This window comes from Petromyzon marinus, chromosome 38 (assembly GCF_048934315.1).
Source record: "Petromyzon marinus isolate PM22_M1 ecotype Great Lakes invasive population chromosome 38, UKy_Petmar_22M1.pri1.0, whole genome shotgun sequence".
Taxonomy (NCBI): domain Eukaryota; kingdom Metazoa; phylum Chordata; class Hyperoartia; order Petromyzontiformes; family Petromyzontidae; genus Petromyzon; species Petromyzon marinus.
In genome coordinates, this window is record NC_133704.1 from 14,040,005 (window position 1) to 14,061,683 (window position 21,679).

Genomic DNA, 21,679 nt, shown 5'->3' on the forward strand with positions numbered 1-21,679 from the left:
CTTCCCACGGGGGCAGGGACGGCTCGTGCGCGCCCCCGTCGCCTGATTACCCCGTCCTCTACCCACAATACCTCTTGTGTTTGTTTTTGTCACTTCCTCTGCACCCCGATGGGTGCCACTGATGGGAAGGAATGGAGGCGATCGCTGCTCACTTTTGGCAGAAAAATTGCCACAATGTCATGAACTCCCTTTGCTTTGAAGCCAATCTGAGGCAGCTCTGTAGTGTCCGCTTCCGTGGGCCGTTCCCTCCGCGCACGACGGATTGCGTTGCCGCACGAGACATGCGAAGAAGCGATTCTTTGTTACGTTCCGCAGTGCTGCCGGCGTGAAAGTAGGATGCCACGGTGGCTAGGAGATGTTAACTCCCCCACCTGGTATGCAGGAGGTCATGGGTTCGATCCCGACCCTGACGCCTGCTGCTGCTGTATATTTGGAGTTTGCGTCTCTCTCTCTCTCTGCCTGTGGTCGCGTGGATTTTTCTCCAGGTCCTCCGGATTTTCGCTCCCCATTTATAATCAACATCGCCACGCATTTCAGAGTATTTGGCTGCTGCTATAAATGTCCACATGACGACAAGCCACATCGTTGAGCTATCATTTGTGATAGGCCAGGTTACTTCTGCCAAAGACGCTATATAGTTCAGTGGGCCTGGTACAATAAAAAAAGTCAGTTGTAGTTCAATATGAATGCTTATTTATAATAAACAAACCCACACATGTCACGAAACTTTCCGTAACGACACCGGCACGCGGACTCAGCCCCGTGTGCATCTCTCGGCGTCTTCGTGCGTCTCTCTGTCTCTCTGTGTGTCTCTCTGTCTCTCTGTGTGTCTCTCTGTCTCTCTGTGCGTCTCTCTGTCTCTCTGTGTGTCTCTCTGTCTCTCTGTGAGTCTCTCTGTCTCTCTGTGTGTCTCTCTGTGTGTCTCTCTGTCTCTCTGTGCGTCTCTCTGTCTCTCTGTGTGTCTCTCTGTCTCTCTGTGAGTCTCTCTGTCTCTCTGTGTGTCTCTGTGTCTCGCTGTCTCTCTGTGCGTCTCTCTGTCTGTGTGTCTCTCTGTCTCTCTGTGTGTCTCTCTGTCTCTCCGTGCGTGTCTCTGTCTCTCTGTGCGTCTCTCTGTCTCTGTGTGTCTCTCTGTGTGTCTCTCTGTCTCTCTGTGCGTCTCTCTGTGTGTCTGTCTCTCTGTGTCTCTGTGTGTCTCTCTGTGCGTCTCTCTGTCTGTGTGTCTCTGTGTCTCTCTGTGCGTCTCTTTGTGTGTCTCTCTGTCGCTCTGTGCGTCTCTCTGTCTGTGTGTCTCTCTGTCTCTCTGTGTCTCTCTGTGTGTCTCTCTGTGCGTCTCTGTCTCTCTGTGTGTCTCTCTGTCTCTCTGTGTCTCTGTGTGTCTCTCTGTCTCTCTTAGCGTCTCTCTGTCTCTCTGTGCGTCTCTCTGTCTCTCCATGCGCATCTCTGTCTCTCCATGCGTCTGCGCGTGTCTCTCCAATCCCCCAGGGCGCCTCGGGTTGGGCAATCAGGAGCTCCACCTGTGCCCGCAGCCGGTGGCCGTCCCTCCGCCCTACGAGCCGTGCACCGCGCACTGCGGCATCGACTGCTCCATGACGTCACCTCCAGCGGCAGGCTCCTGGCCTGCGGCAGCAACCGGTACGAGCTGGGTTCAAAGTCTCATTTCTCTACCACTGCTCCTCTGTGGTTTGTTTATCGTCCTTCCCCCGCACCTCCGATTAGCGCGATTGGCTACGTACGGTGCGAAAGAAGTTCAACGGACGAAACTAAAACTATTAAACCAAACAATTTTTTTATTTTACCAGGTAAGGCCCACTGAGCGATGTAGCTCTTCGTCAGAAGTGACCTGGCCACAAATGATAGCGTAACAAAATGGCTTAATACGATGTAGAAATGTATGGAGCCAAATACTCTAAACGCGTTTTTCTAAATGTGGAGGGAAAACCCGCAGGAACCGGAGAAAAATCCACGCGACCGCGGTGAGAGAAAGACGCGCAAATATACAGCAGCAGCAGACATCAGGAATCGAACCCAAGGCTCCTGCATGCCAGGCGAGGTAGTTAACATCTCCTAGCCACCGCCTACATACAAAGACAAATGATCTCCCCCCCTTCCCGTCACGTGTAGCCTTAACAGACTTGGGGCAAGAGCTGTTAGCAAGCACCTATGAAGGCCGGCACTGTGGCACACGAGGGGGTGGGTGGCCAGCGCCACGCCCGGCCGCCTTTGTCTCCCCAGTGACGATGGTTTACGCACCATGCCAGGTACTCATTTGAGGCCGAGTTGACAACTGCACCGGGACGTATGCCCCCCTGGCCCCCCCCCCCGCCCCCTCTACGTCTGCCCGACGCGAACCGCAGGTACAACAAACTGGGCCTGGATAAGATCTCGCACGACGGCGACGACGCCGCGTGCCCCGCGGAGCAGACGGAGGAGTCGCTGGTGCTCTCGCCGGTGCAGTCCAGCCCGCTGGACGGTGCCCGGGTGGTCCACGTGGCGCTGGGCACCGCTCACTCCGCCGCCGTCACAGGTGGGGCGCGAGTTGTGTTCAGATGCTTGAACAGCAAATATAAACCTTTTGCAAGGAATCAAGTTCCCGCATTAATCACACACGGTACTTGTTGTGAACGTGCAAACAAAAACATGCGCTGATAATTATACGTGGCGTTGTCTTTGAAACTGATTTGGCCGACACCAGAGACGGCCTTCGTTAGGGCATAGTCTCACCAGTGTCAGACCGGGGAACGACGCCAAAAGGCGAACATGATGTATGTCGACATTCTTTCGCACTGTACGTAGCCAACCGTGCTGATCAGATACTTAAATCTCCGTCTGCCTTGTCTTCGTCGCTCTCCTTCACCTCCGTCGTGTGCATCGTCCTCAAAATACCGAGCTGAGCAATTCTGCACGTAGCGCTCGTGCCATTGTGACGGACTCGGTCGTCAGTCCTGACGCGGTCAGTCGTGGCACGTTTGTAATCCACCAGGACGCACTCTCTCTGGTGTGTCCGTCTGTCCCGTCTCTCTTTGCCTCGTGTGTAGGGCGTCTCACTCCGCCTCCATCTCCCCCGTCTGTCTCGTCCTGTCCCTGCACCCCCCCGCCTTCCTCTCTTCGGTCACCGGCCCTGGCAAATTCTTTGCCGATCTCGCCGCGTCTCGTCGTGCAGACACGGGCACGTGCTACACGTTTGGAAGCAACCAGCACGGGCAGCTTGGCGGGGGAGCTCGCACGAGCAGCCGGGCGCCGCAGCCGGTGGACGGGCTCGGCGGGGTGAAGGTGGTGCAGGTCACGTGCGGCGACGCCTTCACCGTGGCCGTCGCCGAAGGTGACGACGACGGTGCCGCTGCTGACGCCGCCGTGTGCACGTGTGAACGTGCGTGTGTGTGAACACGCGCGCGTGTGAACACGCGCGTGTGTGCGTGTGTGAATGTCCGTGTGTGAACGTGCGCGTGTGAACGTGCGTGCGTAGGGAGCAGTAGTGTAGCAGTTGTGTAGTGAGCGCGTTGCGTTACGAACCCAGAGACCCAAGTTCATTTTCCGCTCAGGCCACCAACACCGGTGACGATTATCTCAACCGGTCCTGGGCCTCTCCTAGGTCGCCATGAGGTGGTGCTGGCCACCCACCACCTCGTCTGCCGTGCCGGCCTAATATGGGGGATCTCTGTTATCTTTGTGTGTGTCTGTGCACTCCCCGCCTTCACCAACACGCACTGACCAGTGCGAAATAACCCTCACGGTGTGGGGGAGGCTCTCATCCAGCAGCTGAATGGTGAAAGGTCTGTAACCATGACCACCTTATGCTAGGGAGGTGGGGGCCTCTTTGCTCAGAGCACTTGGCTCAGACGCCCCACCATCAATATTGTCACTCCCGTGGTGATAAATTAAGTAACACTTTGTGTGGAGTCAGAGGTTGTTGTTTTTTGCACAGACTGGGCCCACCGCTGTAGGAATGGGGAATTTCCACCACCGGCAATGGAGATGAGCACTCAAGCAATGCTCCCTTGTCTCGCTGAAACATCCCCCGCTCGTGCGTGCGTGCGTCTCTCCGGTTTAGTTTCACGCAAGCCGCGCCAACGCGCGTTCACGCACGATGACTCGCGTTTGTGTCTTAAAAACCACGAGTTAACTTCGTTGCACAATGATAACCTGTGCAGATCCGTGCTCACGCGCGTGCGTGATTCTCTCGTGTGCTCGTGCCAGGAGGGCAAGTGTTCACGTGGGGGAAGGCCGCGCGGGGGAGGCTGGGCCGGACCGACGGCGAGGCCTGCGTCCCTGGGCCCGTGCAGCTCCAAGAGACGTTCCCCTACGCGGTCACCTCCGTGTCCAGCCGGCACGGCAACACGCTGCTCTCCGTGCACTGCGCCTCACAGTGCCGATGACAACGCCGGCACGGCGTCGGCGTGACCGACGGTCCTGCGTCAACGCCCAAATTCCTCGCGGCGGCGGCGCCGGTGGCTTGCCCAAGCCCCACTCACAATGTTGAACATTGTGATGCCTCTGGATCGACCATCCACCCATTGTTGATGTTACTGGGTGATTTTACTAATTTTGACCTTTGTTCTTAACTGCCAAACTGCTTGCCTCAATGTCACTAACATTACCAAGTTTGGTTATACCTACAACTCCTCCTGGAAGGCCTCCCCATTGATGTTTGAGCGTTGTTTGACCATACCTCCCCACACTGGTCAATGTGGGTTAGTGAAGCGTGGGGCAGGACCACGTGGTGAGATATCCCTCGCCACGGATATCAGCCTGCGGCCAGGAATCGAACTCCGCTCACCCAACTCAGCGTGCCGACCGCTGCACCGCCGCTCCTCCCCAGGTTGGGCTAGGATGGTCAAATGTGTGCTGGGATATATGTCGCGGGATGTGATACAAAATCACGAACAGTTCACTGTGCCACTGAACAAAACGTTCCGATTTTTTATTGTCAATACATTTGTATTTATATTTACGTGCGTGGAGCATTACTTACATACTCCACGGGTGGCACATTGGTTTACTCCTCCCCCCCCACACAGCCCCCCCCCCCTCCTGCTCCCCCACACAGCCCCCCCCTCCTGCTCCCGCACACAGCCCCCCCCCCCCCTCCTGCTCTCCCACACAGCCCCCCCTCCTCCTACTCCCCATAGCCCCCCACATTTCTCCCCACGGGAACAGATGCCCCAAATTGAATCGTTTTTTCTCATGTCGCGCGAATCCCCCTTCTTGACGTCGTCACTGCGCCTTCTGGTGGCACTGGTGCCACTGTGCCCGCCACTCGTCGGCCTGCAGGAGGCTTGCCGAGATGGCACAGCCGGCGCTCCGCAGCCCGGCGAGCACCTCCGGGAAGAGGCGCGTCGCGAAATCTTGAGACGCCGACACGCAGGGGTCGCCGGCGGTTATTTCTGCGCAAACGAAACGAGAGCCAAAGTAAACATCGAGATTCTTAAGGTTAAAATTTAGCAGCCGCCCGATGGGTTAGGTAAAAAAAACTGGTTGCCAATTTTTTCACGCATCGTCATCATCATCAAGAACCATGGGGCAGATAGCCCCGCGGGTGTCCACTGCACGTTTCGTCATTTGTTCCCATTTTCCTCTCTGTCATGTAGTGCTAGTATGGTCAAGCAGGGCCACACCTATCTGGCACCAATCTCTTATTTTGTGGTCATGAGATTCGCTCTGTTAGGTCTTCCTCTCTTTCCGGTTCCTTCCATTCTTCCCGAACAACACCATTTTTTATTACTTCTCTTTTTGCCATACCTCTTGGGTTCATTGCCATTTACCCAGAGAATCCCTCTCACCGAGCGAGTCTTCGGAATTTCGGGACTTACTGCCAAGTATGGAAATTTAAATGGAAAAATTTTTAATTGGCAACCTTCTGATTGCGAGCGGCACGCTGGAGCTCGGAGACAACGCCACTGACACGAGGCCCCAAGGAGCCTGCGTCTCTCCCCGCGGTCACTGCGTGGATTTATCTCCGGGTCCCTCCGGTTTTCCCCTCCACATTTAGAATCAACGTCACCACGCATTTAGAGTAGTTGGCTGCGAGAAATCTCCACATGATGATCATGATGATAAGCCCACATATCATTTGTGGCCAGGTCACTTGTGAAAAAACAGCTAGACAGCTCAGTGGGGCCTTGCCTGGAATAAAGTGCCCCCACTGTCACGTGCTATGCAGAAGGGCCGCTACGACTCGCCTCTCTGCAGCTGCAGGAAGCCGTCCCGGTGCTCCGCGGCCACCTCCACGGTGGCCCCACGCGGCAGAGCGAGGCTCAACAGCTGTGCGTGGAAGCAGGCCCCGACGATGTCGCTCGCGCCGGACGAGTAGTGCAGGACGATCGAGACCGCTCCTGTACGACGCCCGCCCGAGAATCAGAGGCAGCCTCCACCCGTCTTGGCGAAGGTCGGGGCAAGGTGGCGTCTGTCGAGCGGCACCCGCCAAGGTCATCGACGAGGACGCGTGCGGCAGGAGGCCGCCCTGCCACGGGCCCCTGTTCTGGGTTAAGGGCTCCACGTCGAAACTCGCGAGGACCGTTTCCACCACGCCGCTCAGCGCGGGCTCACGAAGGTGCGGTGGTGGGTGGGGGTTCAGGTGTTGTACCGCGCGTACGTTGGAACTTCTTTCACACCTCATGTAGCCGACCGTGCTAATCGGAGGTGCAGGGGCAAGGACGACAAACTGAACACTGCAACACTCTAACAAGGTCAACGCTAATTAAAATTGCGAAGCGGTGAGAACGTTGACACGTGCTCCGTTCCTGGACACCGCTGAATCGACGGTCGGCACGGAGAACCGAGGTCTCCCTGGGCCGCCCCGTCCCGTGGGCTCCGGTGCAGTTACACCGCCTGCACACTCGACAGCCAAGCCACTGAGTTGCCTGTGGCACGGTCTGGCACGCAGCCGAACAAAGTCCCGGTCCCATGCAACCTGCCGCACTCACCGCACGCTTTGTTTAGTCGGAGGAGGTACTTCCTGTTGCTTGCATCCTTCGGTAGTTCACTTGCCCTGCAACGCAACAAACATAGTTCATTAGCCCTGCAACGCAACAAACGTAGTTCATTAGCCCTGCAACGCAACAAACGTAGTTCATTAGCCCTGCAACGCAACAAACGTAGTTCACTTGCCCTGCAATGCAACAAACGTAGTTCATTAGCCCTGCAACGCCACAAAGGCCACACTGGCAAAGCGGACCGAACATGGAAACGGTCTCCAGCCAAGCGGAAACTGGGCTTTGTAAATGTTGGAAAGGGCCACGGTCAAGTCAAGTGTGGGAGCACACGCCCGGACGGCAGCATCCACTCTGGGTCGCTCAACCCCCAGGGGTCCCTTCCGGCAAAGCCCCCATAGCAAGCCCCCTTCCCCAGGGGTCCCTTCTGGCAAAGCCCCTCAAGCAAGCCCCCTTCCCCAGGGGTCCCTTCTGGCAAAGCCCCTCAAGCAAGCCCCCTTCCCCAGGGGTCCCTTCCGGCAAAGCTCCTCAAGCAAGCCCCCTTCCTATCCCCGAGTCTCGATCTGATGCAGCCTCGCGAGGCCATGAGGCCATCCTCCTCGGCCTCTCCTCCAGCCCACGAGTTTCTCGAGCGCAGAGAATCCGGTGGGCAAGGGGTCAACGCGAAGGGGCAACTTCAACGCGAAGGGGCAGCGTCAATACAGAGGGGCAGCTTCAACACGGGGGGCAGCTTCAACACGGGGGGCAGCTTCAACACGGAGGGGCAGCGTCAACACGGGGGGCAGCGTCAACACGGAGGGGCAGCGTCAACTGGGAGGGGCAAGCGAGGAGCCACGTGCTCAAGGTGTGGAGAAGCCTCACGTGGTGATGACGTCGGCGAAGGGAACGCCAACGTTGACCGTGAGGGATTTGCCGAAGGCTGTGGGAATCACAAAGCAGGCGGTTGCCGTCCGAGCGTCTCGCGTGTGGCATCTCTCAAACATTCCATTTTGTCTCTTTCACCGTTTTATTGCACTTACGCTGCCGGTGTCGTGTACGTTTGTATGTGTAGAGGAGTAAAATGGGGACGTGACGTCATGTGTGCCGTCCAGTGCGATGACGTCACGAAATGTGGCATCATGCACGCTGGGGGGCTCGATGACGTCATGTCTCGTCTAGTATTTAAGGGGGACCCCGTGACGAAAGCGGGGTCACTGCGGGAACGGGTAGAGTGAGAAGGGTGGAGAGGGAACCAGGGGTAGAGAGGGATCGACGAGAGTCAGGAGTGAAGCCGCTGGTAGCCGTAGGAGGTGCTGCTCTTCCCGGTCGGTGGGGTTGGCTAGTGCCCCCATCCGACTCGAGGGAGAGAGACCGGAGCTAGCCGGGCTGGACCAGGACTTACTGTAGGAGCCCTAACCCCTGGGAAGTTGTCCCACCCTTTGTGCTATTGTAATACACTTAATAAACCTTTGGCGAAAGCCCTTACCTTCAAGCCGTCTCCGAGTCGTCGTCGGGAACTCCTCAACACATGTATTACATTACGTGACTTCCGCAAAGCTGTGATCGACGTAGCACTCAGAAATCTCTCCGGATTCGGTGTGCAGTGAAAGCGGTGGCCACCCTCTCCACACACCTGTTCACGCTCACACCTGTTCACACAGACAGCCGCTCACCTGTCCTCCTCTGCCTGCCAGGTATAAGGACCGGTCGCTGTGTTCCTTACAGCCCGGGCATACGCACCTGTGAGATCTCAGCCTGGTGCCCTGTGGAGAAGGCCACGGCCCCACGGTGAGGGGCACCTCACACACACACACCTGCGTGAACACCTGTATGAGCACCTGTATGGAGAGCTGCATGGACACCTTTACACACAGCAAGGATCCCCCGTTAGTAGCGAGTCGCAGCACCTGTGAAGGCCGCCGGCACGACGCACGAGCGGGGTGGTGGGCAGTAACCACGCCCGGTTTGTCTCTCTCCCCGGCAGGTTGGTGATGTTTACACTCCGCACCGGGTAGACATTTAAGGCTGAGTAGACCTAGGGGAAGGCCCAGGATGGGTTGAGACGCCCGTCACCTGGCGTTGGCTGCGAGAGAGAACTGAACTCGGGGGGGGGGGGGGTTTGGTGGTTCGGAGCGCGGCGAGAAAGCCGCCACACAAAATAACCACGCGGCTCGGCAGAGGGGTCAGGCAGGAAGCTTCGCTGCTGCCAGCGGGATTACAGAGAGGATCCCTCGTGGGTTTTCACTGCCGTTCGCTTCGGGGACACAGTGAGGCGTAAGCGTAGATTGAGGAAAGTATTTAACGGGGTCGGCTGGTTAAACTAAACTTTTTACGTGGTCTAACCCAAAAAAAACGCATTATGGATTAAACTAAATTATCAAAAAAAATTTTCAGAAGCGACCTGGCCACCCACAAATGATAGCTCAACGAAGTGTCGTCTCGTGTGGAGGAGATGCGTAGCCCCAGCGAGGAGGTTCTGTGAACTCGTGTGTGGTTACGAGCAAGCGTCGTCCCCGCTCTCTCCGCGTCTGTCCAGGAGGCCGGTGCTCGCCGGGGCTGAGAATTTCACAGTCTTCATCAAGAACACAATCAGGTTCCCCAAGTTTGACTTCAGCAAGTGAGACATTCGACACACGCATATATACACGCACGTATATATGCACAAAGACAAAGCTGCCCCAAATAGCCTAAACAGACTGTAGGGGCAAGTGCTGTTAGCGAGTCGCACCTGTGAAGGCCGGAACGGCGCACGAGGGGGTGAGTGGCCAGCACCACGCCCGACCGCCTTTGTCTCCCCAGTGGCGATGTTTACACACCGCACCAGGTATTCACCTGGGGCTGAGTCGTCCTACGTGTGATTGTACGTGCGGTCACTGCATTGCACGCTTTCAGATACGCTTCTGCGGCTATCTGGAACGCTCTTCACTCCCCTACCAGGAAGCCACTGGAGCGGTGCACTTTTAAATCATCATCGAGATTGACAAACTCATTTATTTAGAACTGATTTGTGTTCAATTTTGATTTAAAGCTTTCGTGACTGCAGTAATTAATATTCTTAGTTCTTTCGGTAAAGTCACGTTGAAGGGAAACAACAAAATAATACTATATATAATTATTTTTATATTGCTTTATATATATTTTATTATTTTGTTGCTTCCCTTCAACGTGACTTTACCGAAAGAACTAAGAATATGATTTGTGTTCAGTTTGTTGTCCTTCCCCCGCAACTCCCGATTAGCACAGTTGGCTACGTACAGTGCGAAGGAAGTTTAACACACACACATATACACATACATGCACATATACATACATACATGGTTTTTTTGTTTTTTTCAGTTTATTTATTTTGGTATAGCCCTGTGAGCCATTCGGCTATTGAATCGGGTGCAACCACAACAAAAAAAACCTAAAACACGAACAAGAAAACATCTTAAAGTGACCATGTGACTGTGCAAACAGAAAATCCATGACAAAAACGGCAAAATATTCCTGAAAAAAAGCACCGTACACCAACGCTGTGCAAAAAAAATCCCAGTGGGATGCAAGTCAAACAACAACAACAGCCACAATAAAACTTAGATTAAGGCCATCAGTCTAACTCCGTACTACAACAAAACAAACATGTCCAACCCAAAAAAACGTTTTCGAAAATCACCAAAAAATAAAGCCATAATTGCAACGTAACAGTGATCATAGGGACTGTGACCGAATTTTTACAATAAACTACGTAAATAACATGTAACACCAAATCCTAGAGCCATAGCTGGCTGCATGAGTTACTCCACAACAACAGAAGCATCAGTCGGAGTATCAAATTTTGCAATGCACCTTTAAGATCAGCACGCTAAATCAAAATACAGATAATACTTTGCAGCGTCATCCGGAGCGAAACATTTTATTTTATTTTACGCCAATGAATAGCAGTGGCAGCAAGGGGTGTACAACTCCTCTAGAGCAGTTTTGAGAGAAGATCTCATTGGTAGCGATTCAAGTTGCAGTTTTTGTACGCCAATAGGGAATGTGAAGCTGGTAAATGAGCGAAGACCTGAGGTCAAATTTGTTCTTTGAAACAGAGAGGAGATCCAGTAGGTAGTCTGCGGATTTTTTTGTAAGTACATCGTGAATAAATAAGATCTGGTGCACAAGCCGTCGAACATTACGAGATGTTAAGTTTGACCCAATGTAGAAATCATAGTGGTGAGTCCTATATGGGCATTTCAATGTAAATCTTAAGGCCGAGTGATAGATGGAATCAAGCTTCTTCAGTACAGTACTTGAGGCTGATTTATACACGATGTCACAGTAGTCAAGTAGAGGCAGTATGGTAGCTTTTATCAATTCCAAACGGAACATTGGGGGGAAGCAGTGCTTGTGTCGATACAGAAAACCAATTTTTATTTTTGTCTTTTTACCAATATAGTCAATGTGATCTTCAAAATTCAGTAGTAGAATGCAAGCGATGGTAAGCGAGCACCTATTAAGGCCTCCATCACACACACACAGACCTACATCGCACACACCTACATCACACACACACCCCTCCATCACACACACCTACATCACACACACCTACATCACACACACCTGTACTGCACATACACACCCACCTGCATTTTGCACACACACACCTCCATCAGACACACACACACCTTTACTGCACACACACACACTGCACACACACCTGTACTGCACGCACACACACCTGTACTGCACGCACACACACCTGTACTCCACGCACGCACACACACCTGTACTCCACACGCACACACACACACCTGTACTGCACGCACACACACACACACCTGTACTGCACGCACACACACACCTGTACTGCACACACACACACCTGTACTGCACACACACACACACCTGTACTCCACACGCACACACCTGTACTGCACACACACACCTGTACTGCACACACACACACCTGTACTGCACACACACACACACCTGTACTGCACACACACACACCTGTACGACACACACACACCTGTACTGCACACACACCTGTACTGCACACACACACACCTGTACTGCACACACACCTGTACTGCACACACACACACCTGTACTACACACACACCTGTACTGCACACACACACCTGTACTGCACACACACACACTGCACACACACACACACACCTGTACTGCACACACACACCTGTACTATACACACACACACACCTGTACTACACACACACACACACCTGTACTGCACGGCACAGTGGTGCGGTACAGCAACTGCTCCGTCACTGTCACTGCCACCTCCACGTGACTCGAGGGAGCGCCAGAGGAGCCTCTTGTCTGGTGATATATAACAAAGGCAAAGATCCCCCGTGTAGCCTTCACGGACTGTTGGGGGCAAGTGCTGCTAGCGACGGCCGGCATGGCACCCTCGATGAGGCGTGGCCAGCACCACGCCCGGCCGCCTTTGTCTCCCCCAGTGTTAATGGTTACACTCCGCACCAGGCACTCACGGTACACCCTCACCCTGCCCTCGTCTCCGTGTGCCCCCGTGTCCACCCGTGTCCACCCGTGTGTCCGGCGTGCCAGGCGTAACGTGCTGGAGCGCGCCGAGGCGGACTACCTGAAGCGCTGCCGCTACAGCGCCACGGCCGCCCCCTACTGCCCGATCTTCCGCCTGGGCCAGCTGGTGCGCGCAGCCGGGGAGGACTTCCACAGCCTCGCCGTGGAGGTGGCGCCCTGCCTGGCAACACGCCGCGGACATGACTCACTACGTGTACACGGCGTGTACACCACGTACACACAGGGTGCATACTCCACCCCCTCCACTCCCAATGAGTGATGGGGCAGTTGTGGAGAGAATGGAGAGGTTTCTGTACCTGGGCAGTGTGCTTATGACCAGCTCCAGTTTGGCAGTCGATGTCTCACTTCGAATCAGTCCAGCGGCGTTATCTTTTCACTCAGCAGCTACAACACATTCCTGCGGAGGGAGCTGGTAGGAACGTTGGGTTGCTCGGTCAATGGCCAGGGTCAACGGCGGCACCACGTGGTGTATTCCGCAAATATGCCCGACTGTGAGGGCGGGCACAAGACGGCGTGAGTAGGTTAAACGTTGAGTTTTATAAGGGCACCACGGGGTGACCAGCCCCTCCCCACCCAGCCACACCCCTACCACCACCCACCCACCCAGCCCCACCCTCCCCACCCAGCCCCTCCCCACGCTCCACTCCCCACTCAGCCCCTCCCTCCCCACCCAGCCCCTCCCCACCCTCCCCTCTCTACCCAGCCCCACACCTCCCATTTTTGTATGCACGACGGACGGACGGACACAATAATCCCCTGTGGGCTGGTGTAACCAGGAGGTTCCTACCAGTATAATGCTGCTGTGTGGAAGCTGCCTGGCTTGTTGCTCCGCAAGAATCTTTGGATCTTCGTGCCCACAGTGATATCCTTCCTTCTCTATGCTTACAAAACATGGAGCCCTGTAAAGAAACATCTTGGCTGGTTTGAAACATTCAGGCAAGCCTGTCCACGATCAATCCTGGGTTTAACCAGGCTGGATTGTGTGATGAGCTCACAGATCCTTTACTGATCTGGACAAAGTCCCATTGGTGAGATCCTCCATTGGCTGGGTCATGTAGCCCACATGCCAAACCACAGCATGCCCAAACAGCTTTTGTTCGGCCGGATAGAGAGGGCTAAACGAGCGTGGCATGGGCTAGAGAAGAGATGGCATTATGTGGTAACAGAGGATATGGAGCTGAGTGGACTTGAAACTTGAATTTGGAGTGGAGTTGCCAATGACTGGTACGAGCAGTGTCAAGATCGGCCTTTATGGAGACTTGTGAAGGACGCTGCTACTGGGCAGTTGGAGGCAGTCGCCCTCCAACACCACCGGAGGGCGGAGGAGCGACGCTCACAAAAACAAGTGTAACGTCGGGTGGCTAAAACAGTGAGTTGGCACAGTGGGGGGCACAGCTGGTGCATCAACCAGTCGTCTCGGTCAGTCAAAACATGGCACCTGCTGGGTCTGTCCCGTGACCTCCCGTCAGCGAGCCTTCGACACTTCACGTGGCCGCAAAGTGCACCTGGCCTGGCACAGGCGCCGTGGTGACGTCACCTTCACTTAGTGGCGTATGGCGGGTATTGGTAATGCTGTGTTAATGCTGTGTGTGTGTAATGCTGTGTGTGTGTAATGCTGTGTCTGTGTAATGCTGTGTAATGCTGTGTAATGCTGTGTGTCTGTGTAATGCTGCGTGTGTGTAATGCTGTGTGTGTGTAATGCTGCGTGTGTGTAATGCTGTGTGTGTGTAATGCTGTGTGTGTAATGCTGCGTGTACAGGGTGGCGTTATCGGGGTTCAGATCGAGTGGAGCTGTAACCTGGACCGCCCAGCGAGTGAGTGCCACCCCGTCGACTCCTTCAACCGCCTCGACGCAGCGCGACCCCACCTCAATGCCTCCTCCTCGGGGTACAACTTCAGGTGGGCCCCTTCACTCTCACCATCTTCTTTAACCCCTCACCGTAACATTAACCCTCACCGTAACTCTCACCATAGCATTAACCCTCACAGTAACATTAACCCTCACAGTAACATTAACCCTCACCGTAACATTAACCCTCACCGTAACTCTCACCGTGGCATTAACCCTCACAGTAACATTAACCCTCACCCTAACATTAACCCTCACCGTAACATTAACCCTCACCCTAACATTAACCCTCACCGTAACATTAACCCTCACCCTAACATGAACCCTCACCCTAACATTAACCCTCACCGTAACATTAACCCTCACCCTAACATTAACCCTCATCCTAACATTAACCCTCACCGTAACATTAACCCTCACCGTAACATTAACCCTCACCGTAACATTAACCCTCACCGTAGCATTAACCCTCACCGTAGCATTAACCCTCACCGTAACATTAACCCTCACCGTAACATTAACCCTCACCGTAGCAATGCTGCGTGTGTGTAATGCTGTGTGTGTGTAATGCTGCGTGTGTGTAATGCTGTGTGTGTGTAATGCTGTGTGTGTAATGCTGCGTGTACAGGGTGGCGTTATCGGGGTTCAGATCGAGTGGAGCTGTAACCTGGACCGCCCAGCGAGTGAGTGCCACCCCGTCGACTCCTTCAACCGCCTCGACGCAGCGCGACCCCACCTCAATGCCTCCTCCTCGGGGTACAACTTCAGGTGGGCCCCTTCACTCTCACCATCTTCCTTAACCCCTCACCGTAACATTAACCCTCACCGTAACTCTCACCATAGCATTAACCCTCACAGTAACATTAACCCTCACAGTAACATTAACCCTCACCGTAACATTAACCCTCACCGTAACTCTCACCGTAGCATTAACCCTCACAGTAACATTAACCCTCACCCTAACATTAACCCTCACCCTAACATGAACCCTCACCCTAACATTAACCCTCACCGTAACATTAACCCTCATCCTAACATTAACCCTCACCGTAACATTAACCCTCACCGTAACATTAACCCTCACCGTAACATTAACCCTCACCGTAACATTAACCCTCACCGTAGCATTAACCCTCACCGTAGCATTAACCCTCACCGTAACATTAACCCTCACCGTAACATTAACCCTCACCGTAACATTAACCCTCACCATAGCATTAACCCTCACCGTAACATTAACCCTCACCCTAACATTAACCCTCACCGTAGCATTAACCCTCACCGTAACATTAACTCTCACCGTAACATTAACCCTCACTGTAACATTAACCCTCACCCTAACATTAACCCTCACCCTAACATTAACCCTCACCGTAACATTAACCCTCACCGTAGCATTAACTCTCACCGTTACATTAACCCTCACCGTAGCATTAACCCTCACCGTAGCATTAACCCTCACTGTAGCATTAACCCTCACCATAGCATTAACCCTCACCGTAACATTAACCCTAACATTAACCCTCACCGTAACATTAACCCTCACACTAACATTAACCCTCACCCTAACATTAACCCTCACCCTAACATTAACCCTCACCCTAACATTAACTCTCACCCTAACATTAACCCTCACCCTAACATTAACCCTCACCGTTACATTAACCCTCACCGTAACATTAACCCTCACCGTAGAATTAACCTCTACCGTAACATTAACCCTCACCTTAACATTAACCCTAACTGTAACATTAACCTTAACATCAATCCCGAACTGCAACATTCACCCTAACCCTACCGTTAAAAAAAAACAAGAACCCCAACCAACGAACGTTACGCGCTGACCAACACCGCAACCCTTCAACCCGCACCCTTTCGGCCCATGCAGATTCGCCAAATACTACCGGCAGGCGGACGGCGGTGAGCAGCGGAAGCTCTTCAAGGTCTACGGCATCCGCTTTGACGTCCTGGTGTTCGGCAAGGTGAGCGCCACACGGGACATGCGACCTATTTTATTCACGTTTCCCTTTTATCTTAACTTTGCGTGAAGTGGCCTTGAACGTTGTGGTACGAAATGCGCTCTGCTCTTTAAATAAAGATCGTTATTAGTTTCTTATTATTGTTTGGCCAGGTGACATCGTGGTAATTCAGGCACGAGTTCACGAGAATGAGACTTGGCCAGTTGCCAAATCTCAGCCTCACTCACAGACCCTTCTGGGACAGTCAAAAAAAGAAACAGTGACTCACTGCGAGACATCGTTAATAGTTATCCTAGTGATGAACTCGTGGTTTCTCTCATAGAAATGTGGAATTTACAGCTCTGATTGAGATGGGAGTGCAGCAAAAGCCAGTGTTGCACTGTACTTACTATGCTGCCCGTAAGTATGCTCTAAAACTTAATCAACTCTGCTCTGACCAGCATGGTGAAGTATGGTCAAATAACCCCCCCCCCCCCCAAGACCCACATGGTGTGTGGCGTGGGAATATCCTCATCCAGAAGTGGATTGACCCTGAGCTGCAAACGAACATATACATAATGAACTAACCATGACCCTTGACCCAGGCGGGCAGGTTCAGCATCGTTCCCACGGCCGTGAACGTGGGATCAGGCCTGGCCCTGCTCGGAGCGGTGAGACACATCTCCCCCTTGCTCTCCCTTTCTCTCTCCTCACTCTCACAGCCCCCACACTCTCCCACTTGCTCCCCGTCTCACTCATTCCCCCTCACTCACTCACTCATTCTCTCTCGCGTTTTGCAATGATTCAATCTGTGCATCATCCATTGTCCTAACCGCTCAGTCACAGGTAACAGCGTTCGCTAAATAGCACTCTTCCCCTCGCTTCCCCTCCCGCTCTTCCCATCTCATCTCCGCCCTCACATTTTCCTCTCCCTTCCCTCACTCTGCAGCTCCTTGCCAGCCTCACCCTCTCCTTGTCTCTCTCGCCCTCTCACCCCCATCTATTACGTCCTCCTTATCACACATCCTGACTGTACGTGTGAACAGTGGAACGTGTGTGCTACCCACGTGATCCGTATGTGTGTGACTGCATGGGCTACATGGTATATGTTAAGTTCAAGTTTATTTTGTTTCACCAGGTGTGAGCTCAAGAGGCAAGGACAAAGTCGCACTCGCAAGATTGTGTGAATGAGTGGGTGAGAGGAGATGGTGTGTGTGTGTGAACGAGTGGATGAGTGATCAGTTGAGTGAATGAATGAGTGGGTGACTGAGTGTTGATGAGTGGGTGAATGAGTGGGTAAATGAGTGGGTGAGATGGTGGGTGGGTGGGTGAATGAGTGGGTGATTGAGATGGTGGGTGGATGAATGAGTGGGTGCTTGAGATGGTACATGAGTGGGTTGGTGGGTGGGTGAGTGAGATGGTGGATGGGTGAATGAGTAATGGTGATTGAGATGGTACATGAGTGGGTGAGTGACTAGGTTGGCGAATGAGTGGTTCAGTGAGACTGTGAGTGAACGGGTAGTGAGTGAGTGAGATGATAAGCGAGCGAGCTAGTTTAAGTTAAAAGTTTTTTGTTTCACCAGATGAACTCAAGAAACCAGGATGAGTCTCAATTGCCAGTGATGGGTTTCAGATATTACAAAATAAAAACAAAGTACTGCAATGAAGCACACAGAAATCAGTAGAAACACAACATGAGCAATAACAATATATTGGACAGCGTAAAGCAATATTAAGTCTTTTTTTTACTGTTCGCAGTACCCATAATAGAGGTTTTTGTGTTAGATTTTGGCCATCTAACCCAAAAACCTCTTAGAGTTAATATTGGTTGCGAATTCCTCCGTGTTAAACTGATCACAGTACATTTACGATTAAGATACAGAGATGTGGAACAAATATAATACGTAAACAAACAAGGACATATGATGTCAAGTGCAATTGCAAATGAAGTTAAATCTCTACAACATGTATCTATGTGTTTGTTACAGGGCGTCGGGAGTTAAGTGTGGTTAGCGCACTGCGCTACGAACCCCGTGACCCGAATTCGATCCCAGCTCATGGCCAACATTGGTGACGAAAATCTGAACCGATCCTGGGCTTCCCCTAGGTCGACTCAGCCTTAACTTAGTATGTAAACATCGGCACATGGGAAACAAAGGCGGCTGGGCATGGTGCTGGCCACCCACCTCCTCGTGTTGCCACCAGCCTTACTAGGTGCTCGCTAAAAGCACTTGCCCCGGCAGTCAATTAAAATGCTATATGGGGGATCTTTGTCTTTTTTTTCGGATATGGTAACGGTAGTAAGTAGGCGACCTCCGTTCGATTCCTGGTCACGGTTAACATCAGTGGTGAGTGATATCAGAAGCGGTTCTGGGCATCCCCAAGGTCGACTAAGCCTTCAAATGTAAAGGTTGCCACCTGTCCTGCAGGTAGCAGTGATTGATTTGTACCACCGCTGCTGATGGACCACAGTGCTGACTGAAGAACGGCGTCTGGGTTTGGTCCACGGTGGAAAAAGGGTGGCGACCCCCTACTCATATGACTAGTCAAAATGTAAATGTATAAAGCGCCCTTAAACAATCGCTGTCAGGGCGCTATGCATGGCAAGGCGGAAAATAGTTAACGACAACCAGGAGAAGAAGAAGTGAGAAGGACGTTTTAAACATAGATGTTTTTAGTCGAGATTTGAAGATTTGTCGTCTGTCTCGGAAGTCCGGACCTCGAACGGCAACGAGAGTTCCAGAGTTTAGGTGCCGCAATTGCTAAGACGCCGTCACCACCCTCCAAGTGTGAAGCCTGGAGCCCGTGGGGCAGTGAGCAATGCCGAATCTGAAGACCTTAACCATCTTGTCGCGGTGTGCAAAATATCAGCACTGGGGAGACAAAGGTGGTGGGCGGGGCACGGCGCTAGCCGCACCACCCGCTGGTGCGCCGGCCTCAACGGCAGCGCTTCGCCCAACGGTCCGCGTGCGCTGTGGAGGGGGGGGGGGTGATCTTTGTCGTTGTGACTGTGCCACACAGGGGGCGTTTTTCTGTGACCTGGTGCTGCTGTACCTGAGCAAGCGGAGCCCCTTCTATCGGGAAAAGAAATACGAGGAAGCCAGGTGAGAGTGTGTGTGTGTGGTCTCTGCGTGCGGAGAACTATAAACTGAAACTGTTTATTTTACCAGGTTAAGTGCCCGCTGAGCTGTGTAGCTCTTTTTCAGAAGTGACTTGGCTATCGCAAATTATAGTTCAACAAAGTGGCTTGTCGCGTGCAAATTTATAGTGGCCAAATACTCTCGGCGCACGTTGATTGTAAATGTGGAGGGAAAAACGGGAGAACCCAGAGAAAAATCCACGCGGCCACGGGGAGAGCATGCAATCTCCAAATATATTGGCGTCAGGCTTGGGATCAAACCCACGACCTCCTGCATACCAGGCGAGAAAGATAACATTCCACCAGTCTCATTTGCAAGAGTGACATGGGGGGGGGGGCGGCATCAGTCCGCTGCCAGTAGTGGGTAAAGATTGCTTCTGCTCCCGTGTGTTTATGTGTAATTGTGTTGAGCGGTGGTGTAGCAGTTAGTGCGCTGCAGTATGTATGTTGAACTTTTTTCGCACCGTATGTAGCCAACCACGCTCATCGGAGGTGCTGGAGGACAAGCTGGTGACCCGAGTTCGATTCTCACTCACAATCCATACCAGTGACGACAATCTGAACCGGTCCTGGGCCTCCCCTAGGTCGACCAGCCTCAAATGTGTACCTGGTGCGGTGTGTAGTAAACATCGCCACTGGGGAGACTAAGGCGACCGGACGTGGTGGTGGCCACCCACCCCCTTGTGTGCCGTGCCAGCTTCCATAGGCGCTCGCGAACAGCACTTGCTCCTCCAGTCTGTTAAAGGCTATAAGGGGGAACTTTGTCTAATTCCAATGGAGTACTTTTCAGCGTCATTTTCGAATTTGCACCCTGACGTGGGCGGCACACAATGGCCTAACTCTTGTGAATAACGTCATGGGAATCGTCCACCGAGAGGCAGATGGCGGCGTACTATTATGGCCGACACATACCTCAAGTAATAACCAGGGTGGCCGCTGGATTCAAACCGTGAAATACCACCGTGCCAAGATGTTAACTACCTCGCCTGGTATGCAGGAGGTCGTGGATTCGATCCCGACCTTGACGCCTGCTGTATATTTGTAGTTTGCGTGTCTCTCTCTCTCCCCGTGGTAGCGTGAAATTTTCTCCAGATCCTGCGGTTTTTCCCTTGACATTTAGAATCAACATCACACGTATTGAGTATTTGGTTGCTATACATTTCCACACGATAAGCCACTTCGTTGAACTATCATTTGTGGCCAGGTCCCTTCTGAAAAAGAGCTGCATAGATAGCTCAGTGGGCCTTACCTGGTAAAAAAAAATAGTTTAAGATGGTAAATAGAACCTCTGCAACGAGCGGCAAACACGCTACCTCTGGCCCACATCACGAACCGATGTAGCACCGGTGCGGTATGGTCTCATAACCCGCACGGCACGGGGAAGGCCCTCATCCAACAGTGGATTGACAAAAAGGGCTGCACGTGTCCTCAAGACACATCTCTTGTTTTTCTCCGGTGCACAGTTTTCAGAGAGGAGAGAGCGTGCAGATGGGGATGAAGCGAGACTCTGTCACCATCGCTACCATCATCTGACGGCAGGAGCGCGCGCTCACACACACACGGCTGCCGTTCGCCGCCGAGTGACGGTGCCATCATCCGCGCCACGTGGGCCAGGCTAGGTGCACTTTGAGGCCGTCACGTGAATGCAAAAGTGTGGAAGGCTAGCTGCAGGCAAGAAGGTCGTGGGACAGACCCAGGTGTTGTTGTGAGTTAACCAACATAAACGTCTGGCAGGTGCATCACCCGTGCTCCCCACTGCGCCAACTTGCTGCGATTTAGGCGCCCGGCATTCCACTCGTTATTGTGAGGGTCGCTGCTCTGCCCTGTGTTGTGGGTGGAGGGCAATTGCGTTGCAGCTGCCCAGTAGTGTCCTTCATGAGCCTCCTCCACAGAGGCCGATCTTGACAACGCTGGTACCAGTTATCTACAAATCGAATCAGCTCCACATCCTCCTGTACCGCATCAATCCATCTCTTCTCCAGCTCATGCCACCGCGGTTATTTTGCCCCCTCCATCTGGCCAAACAGCTGCTGCTTGGCCATGTGGTGGCTGGGCATGCGGGCTACATGACCGTGCAAACGCAGCCTCGCCTGTCAGAGGAGCTCACTGATGATGGGGACTGTGACCGGATCTTTCAAAGATCTGAGTTCCTCACACAATTCAGTCTGGTTAATCTAGGATGGATCGTAGGCAGGCCAGCCTAATTGTTTAAAACCAGCCCAAATGCTCCTCTAAAGGGCTCCACGTTTCGCAAGCATAGCGAAGAGAGGGCATAATG

The 21,679-nt window shown here is 53.0% G+C and overlaps 1 protein-coding gene and 2 long non-coding RNA genes across 4 annotated transcripts in view; 1 reads left to right on the forward strand and 2 right to left on the reverse strand.

Annotated features, from left to right (window-relative positions):
* LOC142930405 (uncharacterized) overlaps window positions 1-21,679 on the reverse strand; it is a 53,234-nt gene that overhangs the window by 3,600 nt on the left and 27,955 nt on the right. The window lies entirely within an intron of this gene.
* LOC116937163 (P2X purinoceptor 4-like) lies at window positions 425-19,751 on the forward strand. Its single transcript, XM_076072751.1, has 10 exons — window positions 425-1,680; window positions 2,355-2,524; window positions 3,161-3,319; window positions 8,600-8,693; window positions 9,442-9,522; window positions 12,462-12,603; window positions 14,215-14,354; window positions 16,193-16,286; window positions 16,868-16,933; window positions 19,284-19,751. Exons 1-10 carry the CDS (start codon window positions 1,451-1,453, stop codon window positions 19,368-19,370), a joined length of 1,263 nt encoding a protein of 420 aa, XP_075928866.1. The 5' UTR covers window positions 425-1,450; the 3' UTR covers window positions 19,371-19,751.
* On the reverse strand, window positions 5,127-8,297 carry LOC142930404 (uncharacterized). Of its 2 annotated transcripts, XR_012946355.1 has the most exons (4): window positions 7,788-8,297; window positions 6,921-6,985; window positions 6,177-6,400; window positions 5,127-5,381 (listed from the first exon to the last, which is right to left on the reverse strand). It is a non-coding gene; the product is annotated as an uncharacterized LOC142930404 (long non-coding RNA). The 2 variants fall into 2 exon arrangements; XR_012946354.1 differs by having other exon boundaries at window positions 6,177-6,985.

What these genes read in the sequence shown, in the direction of transcription:
- LOC116937163 (XM_076072751.1), top strand. Translation starts at nt 1,451, where the DNA reads ATGCGTCTGCGCGTGTCTCTCCAATCCCCCAGGGCGCCTCGGGTTGGG. An exon ending in CACCGTGGCCGTCGCCGAAG is followed by an intron (nt 3,320 to 8,599) that starts GTGACGACGACG and finishes TCTGCCTGCCAG; the next exon opens with GTATAAGGACCGGTCGCTGT. An exon ending in TCCTCGGGGTACAACTTCAG is followed by an intron (nt 14,355 to 16,192) that starts GTGGGCCCCTTC and finishes CGGCCCATGCAG; the next exon opens with ATTCGCCAAATACTACCGGC.